Genomic DNA, 19,214 nt, shown 5'->3' on the forward strand with positions numbered 1-19,214 from the left:
CATGTGTCAGTTGCTTTCTCTATAAAATGAGGCTGCTGCTGACCAGCCCCTGTGAAAGCAAGGGCAGAGGCTGAATTAAACACTCCCAGCTTCCTCCTGGAAGTCTTGCTGTCAACTTAAACTCAACAAGGCCAAAACTGGGCTCCTGATCTTCCTTCCCTACCCCTCCCTCTGGGGACCTCTGGCTCCTACCCATTCATCTCCCTACACTGGAATCTAGGCTATGGGAGAGAATCCTGCTGATTCTTCTTCTTCAGCATCACTAAGCTCTGCTCTTTTCTTTCTGTCCATACCACTAAAAAACTCTCATCCAGGCCCCCATCATCTCCTGCCTTGATATCTGCAGCCTCCCTGATGCACACAATGCTGCCCAGACCACACAACACAGCTGCTGAGATCATCTTTCTGGCCAGCTCATCACACGCCATCCTTGCATCTCTCGACTAGCTCTCCACCGTCTTTGTATCAAATGTACATTTCTAGTCTTGCCCTTCCTACTCATCTATCCTAGTCTTTTATTACGCCATTTCCCACCCTTGTCACTCACCCTCAGTGCCCCGTTTGCATCTCCTACAACTCCCTCCTGCCCACGGAATACCCTTCCAAGCTAGTCCACCAGGCCTTTCCCCACTCCTTAGGAATCTGGTGGACCACCTACAAGGCATGAGTCAAAGACACTTGCCAAAAGGCACATAAATAAAGAAAAGCAGTGCCCTTAGCAGACCCTCTCTGCTGTGTACAAGCCTGTGTGGAACAGCTACATTATCTTACTGCAACATGTTAGATATCACCTTTTCAGAGCAGGAGAACATTTTTGAAAGTTCCTGTATGTGACATGAAGGCGAATGGGACTTCTGAGCCATTTACCCACCCAGGAATTGTGACTCCCCAGTTGCACTAGGAGGGGCCTTGTGCACTTCTCAGGGCTGTAAAATAACAGTGCACAAAACAAACAATGGAAACGTTCACTACAGCAGAGACACAACGCCAGATCCAGGCTACCAAGCAGAGCCCACAGCTACCCCCAGCCTGAGAGAGTAAATGGACTTTCCAACATGCCCAGAAAGGCAGGACAAGTTCTGTCAGATCAACAGCCAAAGACCCAGCACCAAGCATGCCCTGCCCAGACCCAGGCCCAGAGAGTCAGATCTAGGGACTGTTGGCATGAGCAGATCATCTGACCTCAGCGCTTCGATGGAGCATGAGCAGCTTCCCCACTCTCCAGGGACCATTCTGCACCTGCTGTAGCCCCTTCACAGCCCCAGGAGCCCTCACCCCTCTGAACAGCAGCAGGGGGAAGATTCATCCCCACATGTGTGCTAATGCAGGGATAGAGGGGAGGCAGCCTGTGCCTCTCCCATTTAGGGGCTGCCCTAACTTGTGCCAGTTGCAATGGTCCCTATGGGTTATTACAAGGGTGTAGAAATGCTGGGGCTCAGGGCTGAGCTGGCCGAACCTCCTCCTATCCTCAGCTGCCCCCTCACTTCTCTGGCCTATCCCCCGGAATGCACCCAGTGCTCAGAGCTCCTGCAAAGGTAGTGGTTCAGCTGTTGGGCCTGGCACACGGGCCCCTTCTCCATGGTGTATTCCCTATTTATTGAGCAGGGTGCTCATGCCTGCCCCATGGCCAGTCTAGCTGTCACAAAGGTCATAGAGCAGCAATGAATCTGGCCCAATGCCAGGTGTTCAGGACTCTGTGTGCTGTTCAGGAGGGCTGAGAAAGTGATTGTTGGCAGGAAAGGGGTAGGTAGGAGATTAGGGAATGAACAGGCTGTGAACCCCAGAGACATCCCCCATACTGATCAATGGACTTTCTGCCCTGTTAGACTTGACACCGCTGCCCTCTGGATGGCAGCACAGAGGGCATCAACCCTTCAAGCTCCAGTGGCCTCCCAGTCCTCCATGGGGCAGGCACCAAGGGCAGATGCAGAGGGAGGAGCTCATCATCAAGGGAGCTGTAGGCTCCTCTCCCATAAACAGGGAATGACCTCCTTAGAGCCAGCAGAACCGCATTAGCGGAGTATGTGAGATGGGAATCAAACCCATCACACCCAAGAGCCAGACGCACAAGCGTGTTCCCCAGGTCACATTTTCGGAACATGGGGACGGGGGGGACTATTTAAAATGATAATTAGGAAAAGAGTATAACTGAGTGGGGAACATGCAGCTGTGCATGTTGTTCATCCATGGGGCAAGTCTCACACTGCGTCTGTTCAGTGCCCAGCGCACTGGAACTCCAATTTTGTCTGGAGTGCTGGTAGCTTCTATAATATGATAAATATTAACCAGGCCAAAAGTCATAGGGCAGGGATCAGTAAGGAGATAGCCACACCTGGGAGAAACTGGATCAGTATGTCTAATACAGACAGAAAAGTCACTTCTGCCTGTTAATGTGACCTGGGGCTTCAGGATCAGTTGGGGATGCAGATGCATGTTACCCCAATATACAGACATCACTAACAAGGCAGGGGTTGCTCTCAGTCCTGGGGGCAGACACCGTCCCACCATGTTCTCCAGAACCCCAAAAGTCCCAAGTGCATAAAGCTGGCAGCCAAGAAAGCAGATGCCATGGGAACAGCTGCAGAGCAGCTCTCTCTCCCCTGCTCTACGTCTGCACAGCAGGATTCCCTCCTTCTCCAACAATTGCCTATTTTCAAAGGTTCTTTCCCCAAACACATCCAGGCACATGTACCTTCCTAAGAACCATCACGGCCAGGCTGCTGAACAGGTGTCAGACACACAAGGCAGGTGAGGTAATATCTTTTATTGGACCAACTTCTGCTGGTGGGAGAGACAAGCTTTCGAGCAGACGTCAGGCAGACATCAACTGGTTCTGCCATTTGGAAAGGGGTGGTCAGACTACTTGCACAAGGCAAGAAGTGCATTGTTTGACATGTCATAAACACAAGCAGCCTGAGGAAATTTGCTCAAACTTTCCAGAGCTCTCCCCTCTGGGCAGAGCCCAAGCCGAGAACACATCAGCTCAGAAGGGAGTGTGTGAAACTAAGGGCCTAAAATGGAGAATGGCTTGCAGCCTTCCCTAGAGGGGCACTCCCAGCACTGCACAGAATTCTGTCCAAATTGTACATTTAGTACAATTCTGTCCAAACTAACTTTTGCCCATGGCCCCTCCAGCTGGATCTCAGACAGGGAGGCCCTTCATTTCCATTGGTTCTGGCAAAACAGCAGCTTGAGGTCATACGGGGCCAAGTGCAAATGGCCCTGAATAAGGGCGGTGCAGAGCTGCTGGCCCCAGGAGACCTCTGGGAAGGACTGGGCCTGGGGCACAGGGAGACAACAGAAGCTCTTTGGCTAGCACATACTGCTTCTCTATGTGCAGCCCAAGAACCACGACCCTGCCCCCTTTGCAGTGATTTGAAGTATCTTCCCAAACACGGAGCACAATAATCTCCTGAAGGGCTTTGACCAAGTCAGAGAGAACAGGCAGTTCTAACACTCAGGAAATATTCTGTGCTATGGTACAGTAAAAATCATGATAAGGCGCTTCGAATGCAAGGAGGAGAGTGTAATGCAACAACGTGGGCATGTTCTGATCTCCCAGCAGCAGTTCTAAATAAAACTCTCCTTAGTAGAGGAAACTGCTCCTTGGACTCCACCATCCAGAATCCTGAGCAGGAAATTGCTGCATCTCTTCAGAGAGTGCAAACGAAGCCAGGAGGCTTGTCACCTGCAAATCCCAAGGCCTTCACCTTTCCCTCTTAAAACAGTCTGTGTGCACAATATGCCACGTCTTACCTTCTGATGGTTTGGGTGATGGAGGTCTGTCGTTGTAGCATGGGCCGCCGCACCTCGTTTGGCGGGGAGGGGATGCGGGTGTTCTCAGCAGGCATGCTGACGCTTCTCAGGAAGGCCTGGCGTTTAAATGGCTGCAAAACAAGTGGGGAGTATTTCAGTACCCCAGCATTCATGCTGCACATTCATTCCCTAGCAAAACCCAACAGGGACATGAAACACAAAGAAGCCAACAGTATGGCAGCTTCCCTAGCCAAGAGCTGTTTGTACACTGTAGTGTAGGGCACTGTAGGGCACTAATAGCTCATGGGCTTTGCTACAGTTCTGAGTAGGTAAGAGAGATGTGTCACCTATGGTCAGGGCCTCTCTCCCTACACACCCCCAGGCTCATAGCGCTGCATTCTTAGAACTGGGCACTAGTCACATGAGCGAGGAGACGGACTTTGCCATCATATCCAAAACACAAGACCTGGTAGTAATATAGGACTTTAAGTACCCAGCCATCTGTTGGAAAAGTAATACAGCAAAACACAAAATCTCCAGTAAGTTCCTGGAGTGCACTGGGGACAACTTTTTGTTTCTGAAAGCGGAGGAAGTAACCAGGGGCATAGGAATTTTAGATTTCAATCTGACCAGCAGGGAGGAATTGGTAGCGAGACTGAAGGTAGAAGGTAATATAGGTGAAAGTGACCATGAAATGACAGATTTCATAACTCTAAGGAAAGGAAGGAGTGAGAGCAGCAGAACAAGGACAATGGACTTAAAAAAAGCAGCCTTTACAAACTGAGAGAAGTGGTAGGTAAGGTCCCATGGGAAAAAAATCTAAGGGAAAAAGGAGTTCAGGAGAGTTGGCAGTTTCTCAAGGAGACAATATTAAAGGCACAACAGCAAATTATTCCGATGTGAAGGAAAGATAGGAATAATAGTAAGAGGCCAATATGGCTCCATCAGGAGCATTTAAATTACCTGAAAATCAAAAAGAAACCCTATAAAAAGTATCAGGGGGTAGCCATGTTAGTCTGTATCCACAAAAACAACAAGGAGTCCGGTGGCACCTTAAAGACTAACAGATTTATTTGGACGAAAGCTTATGCCCAAATAAATCTGTTAGTCGTTAAGGTGTCACCGGACTCCTTGTTGTTCCTATAAAAAGTGGAAACATGGATGAATTGCTAAGAACAGCACAAGCAGGTAGGGACAAAATTAGAAGGACAAAATTAGAAAGACTAAGGCACAAAATGAGTTACGACTTGCAAGGGACATAAAAGACAATACGAAGAGGTTCTTTAAATATATTAGGAGCAAGAGAAAGACGAAGGAAAGGGTAGGTCCTCTACTTAGTGGGGAAGGAGAGCTAATAATGGCTGGCATGAAGAAGGCTGAGGTGTTTAATGCCCATTTTGTTTCAGTCTTCACTAAAAAAGTTAATGATGACTGTAACGCCCCCTCATGGCCATGGGTATGTCTGCAGTGCCCCACCCATTTCCCCTTTTTCAGGGCTCCTTGGACAAACCACAGTCTTTCTCCTCCAATTTCTCCTCCTCCAACAGCCCTTCTTGGGGTCTGTTTTCTTTATTTACAAAGCTCCAAAAAAAGCAAACACAAAAAAGGAATTTTCCCACTCATTCACAGAGCCCCCCACAAACCTGTCCCAAGGCCTGGCTCTTACCTCAGAGCCTGGGGCGCAGAAATGGTTTCCTCACAGAGCCTATCATCAGTTTGCATCTACCCTACCCAAGCTGACTCCCTTGCAGCTTCTCAAGTGTCAGTCTCTCCCCCCAGAACTGCTTCAGCTCTCTCATAAGGAACCAGCTGCTTGGGGTTCCTTCCCTGCAACAGGTGTCTCTGACTGGCTCATTTAGCAAGCCTGCTCCAGGATTCAAGTCTTCTGCAGGCAGCTCCCTCGCTCCCTTTGCTCTCTCGCAGTGACCAGATACTCAACCCAATTAATATTAAAACAACAAGGGGGAAGGAACAAAAGCCAAAATAGGGAAAGAACAGGTTAAAGAATATATTTAGACAAGTTAGATGTATTCAAGTTAGCAGGACCTGATGTACTTCATCCTAGAGTACTCAAGGAACTAGCTGAAGCGATCTCAGATCTATTAGCAATTATCTTTGGCAAACTCATGGGAGGACAGGTCAGGTCCCAGGCAATTGGAGAAGAAGATACATCGTAACTGTCTTACAAAGGGGAACAAAGAGGACTCAAGAAATTATAGACCAGCCTAAATTCAATCCCTAGAAAGACAGAGGAACAAATTATTAAACAATCAGTTTGTAAGCACCTAGAGCAGGGGTGGGCAAACTACGGCCCCTCAGGGCTTTGGATCCGGCCCGCGGGATTGCCCCCTGTGGCGCCGCAGGCCCGGTGCCGCTCTCAGAAGCGGGCGGGGGGGAGAGGGCTCCGTGTGCGTTGCCCTTGACTCCAGGCACTGCCCCCCGCAGCTCCCATTGGCCGGGAACGGGGAACCGTGGCCAATAGGAGCTTCGGGGGAGGTACCTGGAGGCACGGCAAGGGCAACGCATGCCCTCCCTCCGCTCCCCCTCCCCCCTCTCCCAGAGGCCGCAGCGCTTCCTGGAGCGGCGCGGGGCCGGGGACACGGCAGGCAGGCAGGGAGCCTGCCCTGGACCCGGTGAGTGGCGCTGCCACTCCGGAGCCGCTTTAGGTAAGAGGCGCCGGGCCGGAGCTCGAACCCCTCCTGCACCCCTGCCCTAAGCCCCCTGCCTACACCCTGCACCCCAACCCCCTGCCCTGAGCTCCCTGCTGCACCCTGCACCCCCAACCTCCTGCCCTGAGCCTCCTGCCACACCCCACAACCCAACCCCTGCCGAGCCCCCTCATACACCCCGCACCCCTCCTCTGCCCCAATCCCTTGCCCTGATCCCCTTCCTGCACAACAACAATCCCTCCCTCACCCCACACTCCCTGCCCCGGCCCTGCATACAATTTCCCCACCCAGATGTGGCCCTCGGCCCAAAAAGTTTGCCCACCCCTGACCTAGAGGATAACAGGGTTATGAAAGGAATAGTCAGTATGGATTTGTCATGAACAAATCATACCAAACCTTCTTTGAAAGGGTTAATAGCCTAGTGGATAGAGGAGAAGCATTATATATGATCTTTCTCGATTTTAGTAAGGCTTTTGACACTGTAAGGACATAAGAATGGTCACACTGGGTCAGACCAATGGTTCATCTTGCCCAGTATCTTGTCTTCCGACAGCATCCAATGCCAGATGCTTCAGAGGGAATGAACAGAATGGGGCAATTATCAAGTGGATCCATCCTGTTGTTCAAACCCAGCTTCTGGCAGTCAGATGCTTAGGGACATCGAGAGCACAGGGTTGCATCCCTGACCATCTTGGCTAATAGCAATAGTGGGGACTATCCTCCATGAACTTCTCTAATTCCTTTTAAACCCAGTTATACTTTTGGCCTTCACAACATCCCCGGGCAATGAGTTCCACAGGTTGGCTCTCCGTTGTGTGAAGTACTTCCTTTGTTTGTCTTAAACCTTCTTCCTCTTCAATTTCATTGGGTGACCCCTAGTTCCCATGTTATGTGGGGTAAATAACACTTTCTTACTGACTTGCTCCACATCATTCATGATTTTATAGATCTCTATCATATCACCCCTTTGTCATCTCTTTTCTAAGATGAACAGTCCCAATCTTTTTAATCTCTACTCATATGGAAGCTGTTTCATACCCCTAATCATTTTTGTTACCCCTCTTCGTACCTTTTCCAATTCTGATATTTCTTTTTTGAGATGGGGCAACCAGAACTACGGTCAGTGTAAAGGTGTGGGTTACCATGGATGTCTATAGTGGGATTATTATATTTTCTGTCTTATTATCTATCCCTTTCGTAATGGTTGCTAACATTGTTAGCTTTTTTGATTGCTGTTGCATATTGAGCAGATGTTTTCAAAGAACTATCCGTGATGTCTCCAAGATCACTTCCTTGAGTGATAACAGCTAATTTAGTACGTATAGTTGGATTATGTTTTCCAATTAACATTACTTTTATTAATCATTATTGATTTTCATCTGCCATTTTGTTGCCCAGTCACCCAATTTTTTGAGATCCATTTGTAACTCTTCACTGTCAGTTTTGGACTTTACTATCTTGAGTAATTTTGTATCATCTGCCAACTTTGCCACCTCATTGTTTACCCTCTATCCCAGATCATTTATGAATATGTCCTTGGGGGACACCACCAATTACCTCTCTCCATTGTGAAAACTGACCATTTATTTGTTTCCTATCTTTTAGCCAGTTACTGATCCAGGAGATGATCTTCCCTCTTATCCCATGACAGCTTACTTTGCTTAAAAGCCCTTGGTGTGGGACTTTGTCAAAGGCTTTCTGAAATTCCAAGTACACTATATCAACTGGTTCATCCTTGTCCACATGTTTGTTGACCCCCTCAAAGAATTTTAATAGATTGATGAGGCATGATTTTCCTTTACAAAAGCCATGTTGACTCTTCCTCAACTATCGTGTTCCTCTATGTGTCTGATAATTCTGTTATTTCCTATAGTTTCACGAATTTGCCTGGTACTGAAGTTAGACTTACCAGCCTGTAATTGCCAGGATCACCTCTAGACCCTTTTTTAAAAATCAGCTTTGCATTAGATATCCTCTAGGCATCTAGTATAAAGGCTTATTTAAGCAATAGGTTACATACTACATAGTAGTTCTGCAATTTCGTATCTGAGTTTCCTTCAGAACTCTTGGGTGAATACTATCTGGTCCTAGCGACTTATTACTGTTTAATTTATTAATTTATTCCAAAACCTCCTCTACTGACACCTCAATCTGGGACAGTTTCTCAGATTTGTCACATAAGGAATCTCCCTCACAGCCTCTCCAGTGAAGACAGATGCAAAGAATTCATGTAGCTTCTCTGCAATGGCCTTGTCTTCCTTGACTGCCCCTTTAGCACCTCGATCGTCCAGTGGCCCCCTGACTGTTTAGCAGGCTTCCTGCTTCTGATGTACTTTAAAAAAAATTGCTGTTAGTTTTTGTGTCTTTTGCTAGTTGCTCTTCAAATTCTTTTTCAGCCTGCCTAATTATATTTTTACATTTGACTTGCCAGACTTTATGCTCCTTTCTAATTTCCTCATTAGGATTTGACTTCCAATTTTTAAAGGATGCCTTTTTACCTCTAACCACCTCTTTAACTCTGTTGTTTAGCCATGGGGGGGCATTTTTTGGTCCTCTTACTGTTTTGTTGTTGTTGTTTTTATTTGGTGTATATATTTAGTTTGAGCCTCTATTATGGTATTTTTAAATATTTTCCATGCAGCTTGCAAGCATTTCACTCGTGACTGTTCCTTTTAATTTTTTCTAAAACTAGCCTCTTAATTTTTGTGTAGTTGCCCTTTTTGAAGTTAAATGCGACTGTGGAGGGTTTCATTGGTACTACCCCCTACAAGCACGTTAAATTTAGTTACATTATATTCACTATTACCGAGCAGTTCAGCTATTTTCAACTCTTGGACCAGATCCTGTGCACTTTAGGACTCTGTGACTTAGGACTAAATCAAAAATTGCCTCTCCCCTTGTGCATTCCTGGACTAGCTGCTCCAAGAAGCAATCATTAAAGGTGTCTAGAAATTTTATCTCTGCATGAGGTGACATGTACCCAGTCAATATGGGACTAGTTGAAATCCCTCATTATTATTGGGTTTTCTGTTTTTATAGCCTCTCTGATCTCCCTGAGCATTTCACAACCACTGTCACCATTCTGGTCAGGTGGTCGATAGAACATTCCCTACTTCTATACTCTTATTATTCAAGCATGGAGATTAGTCCCACATGACTTTCTCTCGAGCAAACTAGGAAATACATTCTAGATTAAATTACTATAAAGTGGGGGCACAACTGGTTGAAAGACTGTACACAAAGAGTAGTTATCAATGGTTCACTGTCAAACCAAAAAGTCATATCTAGTGGGGTGCCGGAAAAGTCAGTCCTGGGTCTGGTACTATTCAACGTTTTCATTAATGACCAGTATAAGAGAGTGGAGAGTATGCTTATGAAATCTGCAGATGACGCCAAATTGGGAGGGGTTGCAAGCACTTTGAAAAACAGAATTAGAATTCAAAATGACCTTGACAAATTGGAGAATTGGTCTGAATTCAACAAGATGAAATTCAATAAAGATAAGCAAAGTATTTTGCACTCAGGAAGAAAACAATCAAATGCACAAACAGAAAATGGGGAATAACTAGTTAGGTGGTAGTTCTGCTGAAAAGGGTCTCGGGTGATAGTGGATCACAATTTGAATATGAGCCAACAATGTGATGCAATTAAATAATGACTAAATACCATTCTGGCAGTGGTGTAGTTCTACCCGGAAAGGGAGAAATTTCCAGTGGGTTGGGTGAATGTCGACGTGGACATGGACGTCCTTCATATCAAGAGCTGTGAACCAGGCTCCGTGGGGAATGGAGGGAATAATAGATGCCAGCATCACCATATAGAACTTATGTATTTAATTCTTAACTACCCTTTATCAATAGTTATTGTACAGGCTATTCCTACCTTACTTCCTGTACTAAACATCTTCTCACTATTTTTGTTGTTGTTGAAGACAAGATTAAAAAGAAGAATTCACTATCAGCTATTTATGAATTGTTAATTTCATCCCATCCTCACTTATTAATGGAGCTACTTTCTTCCCAGTTCCTCTCTGCCCTTGATATATATGTAACCACCCCATTCCCATTTCTTCATTCTCCCTGGCACTGTAGTCCATTGTGTGGCTCTTAGGATCCATTGGGTTCTTGCTGATTTCCCATGCTCCTAGCATTCTGACATGTTAACACTCCACTTACTCTTCATCTTTTTTTTCAGGACAACCCACCTTCTGCCTCCCTTTGTCTGTTGGAAGGTACAATTCAGATCACCCGACTTAAATGAAGCTCTTGTTTCCATCCTTACCCCGTAACTTAATAACCATTTAATATGCCCTACCTGTTTTGTATCTAGGAGGCCACTGTCCCTAGACCATATAATGCGAACAGGCTCCCATCACAGTAGAGTCCAAAGCTCTAAGCATCCAAATCCCTTCCCATTGTGTGTACAGACTACATTGAACTCACATATTCATTCCTTATGCCCCTCCCCGATCTTTGTACATTACTCATACCAGTACCTGCACAAAGGTGGGTTCCTCAGGCATTGCCACAGAGACTGGCACTGGTATGTCGAGTTTGAGCCATGGTGGTTTCTTCCGCTGTAAACTGCTCGTGCTGTCACGCCGCACTTCAGACATCTTCCTGTCTCAGTCCTCAGGCCTGAGGGAAAGAGAAGAGATCATTGAGTTTGGAAGGAGTCCATGCCGTTCATTGGTCAGGCAGATCTCGCCTTTTATCATGCATGCTAAGTGGCTGTGAACAGCTAGCGATTGACTCAAATTCTGTCCCTAGTTAGCTGATTTGCTGAGTACTTTCTGTGACTAATCTGCTGCTGCAATTTTGTGAGCAGTTTGCTATGGGTATTCAAGAGTCACCTTCCCAGCGGTGCTGGCCAGCTCTGATTAGACACACAGATCACATGGCATGTTTCTGTTCTCCAATCGGAGGCAGGGAACACCTAGAATTAGGTTTCCAGAGTGAACGCTAAGTTATGGTTTTAAAATTCACTTTCCATTAACACTGTCTGAGATTTGCTTAATAGCCATTGTTTCCTCAAGGACTGGGGGTGGAATACCACTTATTTGGACCTGGGTCCAATCCAACCAATGGGCCCTCCCAACAAATCGAAGCCATCAACCTCACTCTGAAAACTCCTTGTGATTCATGTCCATTCCCTAGCCAAGCCTGAGCCAAGAACTGTATTTCTGACTTTGGCAAACACTAATTAACTATTATTGTCTTAAAATTATATTTTATTTAACTATTTATATAAAAACCAACCACATACTGACCCCAGGAAAGATGAGCCCAGTGTGCAAACTATAGAAGCTCATCAAATCCAGGTTAAATCCAGGACAGAGTGATAGTCATATGGGAATAGTATACAAATAGCATTAAATAAAAATCACTGTGGTTAATTAAATGTTTTAACAACAAAGTGACAAATTACTAGATGTTATGGCCTTTTCCCCTGTCTTTTGCCTTTTTGGGTTGAGTTTTTCCTGGCAGGGATTGTGTTTGGAAAGTGCCTGGCACACTGTGTGTGCAATAGAAACAGAAACAAATCATCATCCTCATCAATTATTTCTATATACAAATTTACAAATATACCAAGCCCTTTATACAAATTTGTTTTCTGTCTCAGCATCCTCAGTGCGGTAGGCTGGGGAGAATGCAGAAACGCAATGTTTCTATAAATACAAGCTAGCAATTATTGTATTGTGTACTGTGGCCAGTTCTGGGCACCACATTTCAGGAAAGATGTGGACAAATTGAAGAAAGTCCAGAGAAGAGCAACAAAAATGATTAAAGGTCTAAAAAACATGACCTATGAGGGAAGATTGAAAAAACTGGGTTTGTTTGGTCTGGAGAAGAGAAGACTGAGGGGGGACATAACAGTTTTCAAGTACATAAAAGGTTGTTACAAGGAGGAGGGAGAAAAATATGAATGTGACAACAGGCCCAATTCTCCTTGCACTTACCTGGGTTAGAATCATAGAAATGTAGGACTGGAAGGGATCTCGATAGATCATCTAGTCCAGTTCCTGCATTTCTAGACCCTGCATACCTAGACCATCTCCGACAGGTGTTTGTCTAACCTGTTCTTTAAAAACCTCCAATGAAAGATGGAGATTCCACAACCTTCCTAGATAATCTATTCCAGTGTTTCACCACCCTTACAGTCGGGAAGTTTTTCCTAATGTCTATCCTAAATCTCCCTTGCTGCAATTTAAGCCCATTGCTTCTTGTTTTGTCCTCAGGGGTTAAAGAGAACAATTTATCACCCTCCTCTTTATAACAACCTTTTACATACTTGAAGACTTATGTCCCCCCTCGGTCTTCTCTTCTCCAGGCTAAACAAATCCAATTTTTACAATCTTTCCTTGTTGGTCATGTTTTCTAAACCTTTAATCATTTTTATTGCTCTGCTCTGGACTTTCTCCAATTTGTCCACATCTTTCCTGAAGCGTAGAGCCCAGGATTGGATACTATACTCCAGTTGAAGCCTTATCAATGCTGAGTACAGTGGAAGAAATTACTTCTTGTTTATAACACTCCTGATACGTCCCATAATGATGTTCACTTTTGGGGGGGGGGGGGGGGGGGCAACAGAATTACATTGTTGACTCATATTTAGTTTGTGATCCACTATAATCCCCAGATCTCTTTCTAAAGTACTCCTTCCTCAGGAATCATTTCCCATTTTGTATTTATGCAATTGATTATTCCTCATGTTGAAATCTAATCCTATCCTCCAGAGCACTTGGTACCCCACCCAGCTTGGTATCATCCACAAACTCTATAAGTGTACTCTCTATGCCATTATCCAAATCATTTATGAAGATATCGAATAGTACTGGACACAGGACAGATCCTTGCAGGCCCCTTCCAGCTCAACTGTGAGCCATTGGTAATTACTCTCTGAATATGGTTTTCCAGCCAGTTCTGCACCCACCTCATAGTAGGTTCATGAAGGCTATATTTCTCTAGTTTGTTTATGAGAAGATAATATGAGACCACATTAAAAGCCTTACTGAAGTCAAAATATATGATATCTACTGCTTCCCCCCGTCCATGAGGCTTGTTACCTTGTCAAAGAAAGATATTCGTTTGGTTTGACATAATTTATTCTTGACAAATTCATGCTGGCATTTATTTTCTTCTGGGTGCTTACAAATAGAATGTTTGATCATTTGTTCCATTATCTTTCTGGGTATTGAAGTGAAGACGACTGGTCTATAATGTCCTGGATTGTCCTTATTCCCCTTTTTATAGATAGGTACTATATTTGCCCTTTTCCAGTCCTCTGGTATCTCTTCAGTCCTCCATGAGTTCTCAAAGATAATCGCTGATGGTTCAGAGATCTCTTCAGCCAGTTCCTTATGTATTCTAACGTGTAATTCATTAGGCCCTGCTGACTTGAAGACATCTAATTTGTCTAAGTAGGGTTCTCTACTAATATCTCCATGGGCCCTACCTACAACATGGAGCCCTGGCCCATCCCCTCCACACAGTGGATGTGGAGGGGACTATATGTTGAACGAATACCTTCAAACCACAATGTGTCCCTTTTGCAAGAATCTAAGACCCAGACACAAATCTGGAGAGAGGTCTCCTGTCAGATTACTAAGAGTTCATTAATTTTACAAAATATAGTGCAGTAAATTCATTGGAAAATGACACCTTATCAAGGGATTAAAATTGAACCACCACTGCCAAGTACTGGGTATTATACTGCATTTCTGTAGTTTGCTTGTGGGCTGTTCTGAGAAACGGTGCCATAGAACTGTACAAATGGTTACAGTTATATGAAGTGTGAAGGGAGAAATGGGTCACCATGAGCTGATGGATAGCGGCTTGGATTTGGTAGTGAGCCCAAGATGAACAGGAGAAAGACAGACACTGGGTGTCTTGCTTTGTGCTGGCTTCCAGCCCAGGCTTCTGGACCCTTGTGGAGCTGATGTTATGGAACTGGACATGGATGAGCAGACTAGATCCAGTTTGGCCTGGTTGAGAGGATTGTGTTTCAGTAAAGTCTCAGGCCCCCAAAAAGCCAGGGAATTTATAACTGAGCCCATGGAGTTGGCCATGCCCTTTGTACACACTTTGGGGTTTGGCTAATTTTATTTTGTGTTAAGAAACGTCTATCTTGTTTACCGAATAAAAAAAACTCGTGTTTCCTATTTCCAGGACTCCCCTGTGCTCACAAGTGGTGAAAAAACACCTTTAAGAGGGTCCCGATGGTTAGATTATAAATTTCTAAAATCTGGGGGTGAACAAGGTGTCAGGTGGGACTTGAGCTGACCATTTTATTTATTTTAAAAGGGACCCTTGATGTCCTATTGAACCTGGCTCTTGTTACTCCCGTTGCTGCCTAGCAGAAGGGTTACATTGGCAGAGTTTATATGAGCCATTTGTCCAACTCCAGCCTTCTCATGACAATCTGGCAGGTGGCAAAAGACAGCAGCAGGGACAGCAACATATGGGAGGGAAATCACTTAAGCATCACTTAAGGACAAAGAACCTCATCCAGTAAACTCTGCATCACAACTTCTGACTTTTAGACCGATATCCAGCCTTGATTTAAAGACTTCAAGGTGATGGAGAATCCACCATGTCCCTAGGTAAGTTGTTCCAGTGATTAAATACCCTCACTGTAAAAAATACTTTATCTCCAGTTTGAATTTTTTTAGCTTCAGCTTCCAACCTTTGTGTCTTGTTTTGCCTTTATCTCCAAGATTAAAGAGCTCTCTACTATCAGAAATGTCTTCCCCATGTAGACCATGACCACATCACCTCTTAACCTTCTCTTGGATAAACTAAGTACATTGAAAAAAGAACAGGAGTACTTGTGGCACCTTGGAGACTAACAAATTTATTTGAGCATAAGCTTTCGTGGGCTACAGCCCACTTCATCGGATGCATGCAGTGGAAAATACAGTAGGAAGATATATATATATACACACAGAAAACATGAAACAATGGGTGTTACCATACACACTATAACGAGAGTGATCAGTTAAGGTGAGCTATTATCAGCAGGAGAGAAAAAATACTGTTTGTAGTGGTAATGAAAATGGCCCATTTCCAGCAGTTGACAAGTTGTTAGTCTCTAAGGTGCCACAAGTACTCCTGTTCTTTTTGCGGCTACAGACTAACACGGTTGCTACTCTAAGTACATTGAGCTTCTTTAGTCTCTCACGGAGGCAGGTTTTCCAGACCTCCAGCCATTCTGGTAGGTCTTTTCTGAACCCTTTCCAATCGGTCAACATACTTTTCAATTGCAGACAGCAGAAATAGACACGGTGGTTAGTAATGGCCTCACTAATGCCATATAAAGAAATGATGCCACGTCCTTACTTCCACTCAGTGTTCTCCTGCTGCTACATGCTGATGTGGTCTGTTAGGCATTAAAAAGCTACAGATTCCTCTAGCTCCAGGAATAGAGACCATCTTGCACCAGCAATCGTATCAGTCAACTAGTATGTACAATAACCTCCAGAATGATGGCAGCCACTTGCACTGCTTCACATACCCAAGGGCACCATAAAGGAATGTGGGTGTTAGTTCTCACGCACACCCTTACTGCTGTCCTTGGTATCAGTGCTGTACTAACTCCAAGCCAGGACAAACCAGCAGGGAGGCTGGAGATTAATACTGATCCCCAGGGTACAACAGAGCTAAACAAGGGCATCAGAGCATTAGTCAGAATAAGAGATGGGAAAACAGACAGCCCTCTGCATTTTATCCTAACATGCAATATGCTGACAAATTCCCCATCGTTGACTAAGACTGGGAACAAGGCAGGTTTCTCAAGCTATGGAATCTGAAAACATACTCTCAGTGCAGTTCAGAAGTGAATAGTATTTGTCAAATGAGCCTGATAAGAGGCCAAAGTTCCCTGAAACATTCTTATCATACAGCCACTGCAATGTGTGGAGGTGTCAGCCTGGTGGCCACCTAAAAGGTCTTAACACAACTAGCCTCACATGTACCAAATACAACACAAGTGTTTATGGAAGAGCTTACATCACATGCCTCAGAAGCTAAATTGATAGCCCCTCAAGCAACTCTCTGCTCTCAGCTGCATTTTCACTAAATGCTTGGAAAGAATTCCAACCAAATGTCATCTGGAAACCTTCTTGTCTGTTGTGTATGGAGCCTGTCGTTGGCTCCAGCAAAGCCTACAGGGCCAGTGGGGTTTGACTTAACAGCATAAGTGCGTAAGATACTAGGAACTGATCAAAACCAGCACATGGCCCAAACAAGTCCTCAGGTCAAGCTGGGAATGCAGATGCATGAATCATCCCATATCGTGTAAGAGTTTACACAACTATCCTACAGTCTGGGCTGTGCTTAGTCATATGGGCAAAGTCCGGTCCACACCCAAAAGGCTACTCTATTGGGAGGTATAGCATGGTTTTGCTGGCACCTTCACATATTTTTCTCCCAACACTAACTGTACATGAGTCACTATCTGCTGCAAGCATGGCAGCTACATTACTACTTTGGAGACATCTGAAATTTGTTTTCTCCTGAATTGCTGCAAGTAAAGACACTGGGTAACTGCTGAGGCTAGCTCTGTGACCAAATGGTCACATTTACTTTATATTGACTCATGGAAGAGACAGCTCCGGGTTCCCAAATGCCAGACAGAGAGGGGGGGTGTGTGCGCGCGAGCGCGCACACTCACAAGCACATTTGTTCCCACCCAATGCCAGAGGGAGCAGAGTGTGTGTGAGTATAGGCAGGTTGGTGTTGGAGCAGCTCTTGGCTTTAGAATTAAAGAGGGGTCACCTGACGCTCAATGGAGAGAAACTCAGACAAGTACATACAATGGCCCCAGTAGGGCAGCAGAACAAATCCTCCTGCAGGCTGCTGTGCAGACCTGAGGTGCAGACATTTACATAACAAGCTGTCGGGCAGAACAACCTGCGAAGCAGGGACTCGGGAAGGTATTGTTCAGAACAATCCTGTTTGACTGAGGGGTTGGCCACACACAAACTTGCCCAGTTTGCACAACCTTGTGTGAACAGTCTTAAACTGGATTAGAAATGGCTATAACTGATTAAGTGAAGTTGATGACAAGCTGAAGGTAAATAAATTACTATAAACTATTTCTAAACTGATTTAGAAGTACTCACACAGGGCTTTGCTCTTGCTTAACGAACACGGCAAGTTTGTTAAGGCCTGAGTTTGTCATTCAGGGCGAATGCTCACTAATGGGGAAATAAGAGCCCCCAAATGCCTTCCAAACACTCAAAGGCAACCACTTTTAAACTGTACTGAGCTGGGCTGGTGACCTGCAAGTGAAAGGCTCAGGCTACATTAGCAATGTCCTCAGGCAACCAATCCCCACGGTAAGTAATAAAATGTTACAGAAATATTTACGGATTTGGAAAGAAGCTAGGTGATGTATTAATATGTTACAGTGATAATGGAATATCTTCTGTTCCAACAGTAAGTAGGGACGATGTCAAACAGCATCTAGTACATTTCAATAATTTTAAATCAGCAAGAGCATCAGCAACTTGCACTCAAGACTTTTAAAAGAATTGGCCACAGAGCTCTCTGAGCCATTCGTGTTGACTTTTAATAAATGTTGAAACACTGGGGAAGTTACAGAAAACTGCAAGAGCGAACATGCCAATATTTAATAGGGGTAAATGGGATGACCTGGGTAGCTATAGGCTGGTTAGCCTGACACTGATTGTGGGCAAAATCATGAAATGGCTGATACAGGACATAATCAGTAAAGAACTGAAGAATAATAGCATAATTAAAGCCAATCATCTTCATTTTATGGATGATAGAGCTTGTCCAACTAACCCGATGTAATCTCATCAAAAAATTATAAGTTTGGTTGACTAAGGTAATTGTGTTGACATACTTGGACTTCTGTAAAGCATCTGACTTACTGTGTACCACAGTATCTAGGCACTATACCAAGTCAATGACGCATATTAAATAGTGTCATTAAAACCTGGCTACTGGATAGATTGTTAATGGGGAATGATCATCAAGTGGGGGATCGGACCAAATTATTCAATATCGTTTTCAATGATCTGGAAGAAATGCCTTTATATGCCCTTGCTGTACAATTTGCAGATGGGACAAAAAGTGGTGGAGTGGTAACAATGATAAGGACAAAGCACAGATAGAATAAACTGGATCAATCAGTAAACCCACTGCAATTATCCAACATACATTTTAATATAGACAAATGCAAACTCATACATCTGAGAACAAAAAATACAGGCTGTGCTTAGAGGATGGGGGGACTAGATCCTGGAAAGCAATGACTTTGAAAAGGATTTAGGGGTCATAGGAAAACCAACTGAACATGAGATCCCAGTGTGATGCTGTGGCAAAAAGGGCTAACAATCTTTGGATGTATAAAGAGGGGAATATAAAGTAAGAATAAGAAGGCAGCATTACCTCCATAAACGGCATTGGTAATACCACTTCTGGAAACTGTGTCAAGTTCTAGTGCCAGCACTTTGAAAAGGATGTTGAAACAAATCAGAAATGGCTCAGAAAAAAGATACAAGGATGATTTGAGGTCTGACAAACCTATATTACAGTGAGAGATCAAGGGAACTCTATCTTCTTAGCCTACTGAAGATTAAGAAGTGAATTAGCTAGTTTCTGAGTATCTAAATGGGGAGAAGATTACCAACACTAGAATCCCAGACACCTGGCATTAATGACACCCTTATCTATCCCTGATATATGATCCTCCAGTGCCAGAGAGAGAAGCATAGCAGATTCACTCTATGAATCTATCAAACTGGCTGATTTAAAGCCAAAC

General features: G+C 44.6%; 1 protein-coding gene across 1 annotated transcript in view; it reads right to left on the reverse strand.

The window, feature by feature from the left end:
• RHBDF1 (rhomboid 5 homolog 1) overlaps positions 1–19,214 on the reverse strand; it is a 96,781-nt gene that overhangs the window by 41,485 nt on the left and 36,082 nt on the right. The window contains exons 2-3 of the mRNA XM_065412568.1: positions 10,921–11,062; positions 3,757–3,887 (exon numbers count right to left, since the gene is read on the reverse strand). Of these exons, the coding sequence (XP_065268640.1) occupies positions 3,757–3,887; positions 10,921–11,040 (251 nt within the window). The 5' untranslated portion in view covers positions 11,041–11,062. The remainder of the gene's footprint in view (positions 1–3,756; positions 3,888–10,920; positions 11,063–19,214) is intronic.

The sequence above is a fragment of the Emys orbicularis genome, chromosome 10 (assembly GCF_028017835.1).
Source record: "Emys orbicularis isolate rEmyOrb1 chromosome 10, rEmyOrb1.hap1, whole genome shotgun sequence".
Taxonomy (NCBI): Eukaryota; Metazoa; Chordata; order Testudines; family Emydidae; genus Emys; species Emys orbicularis.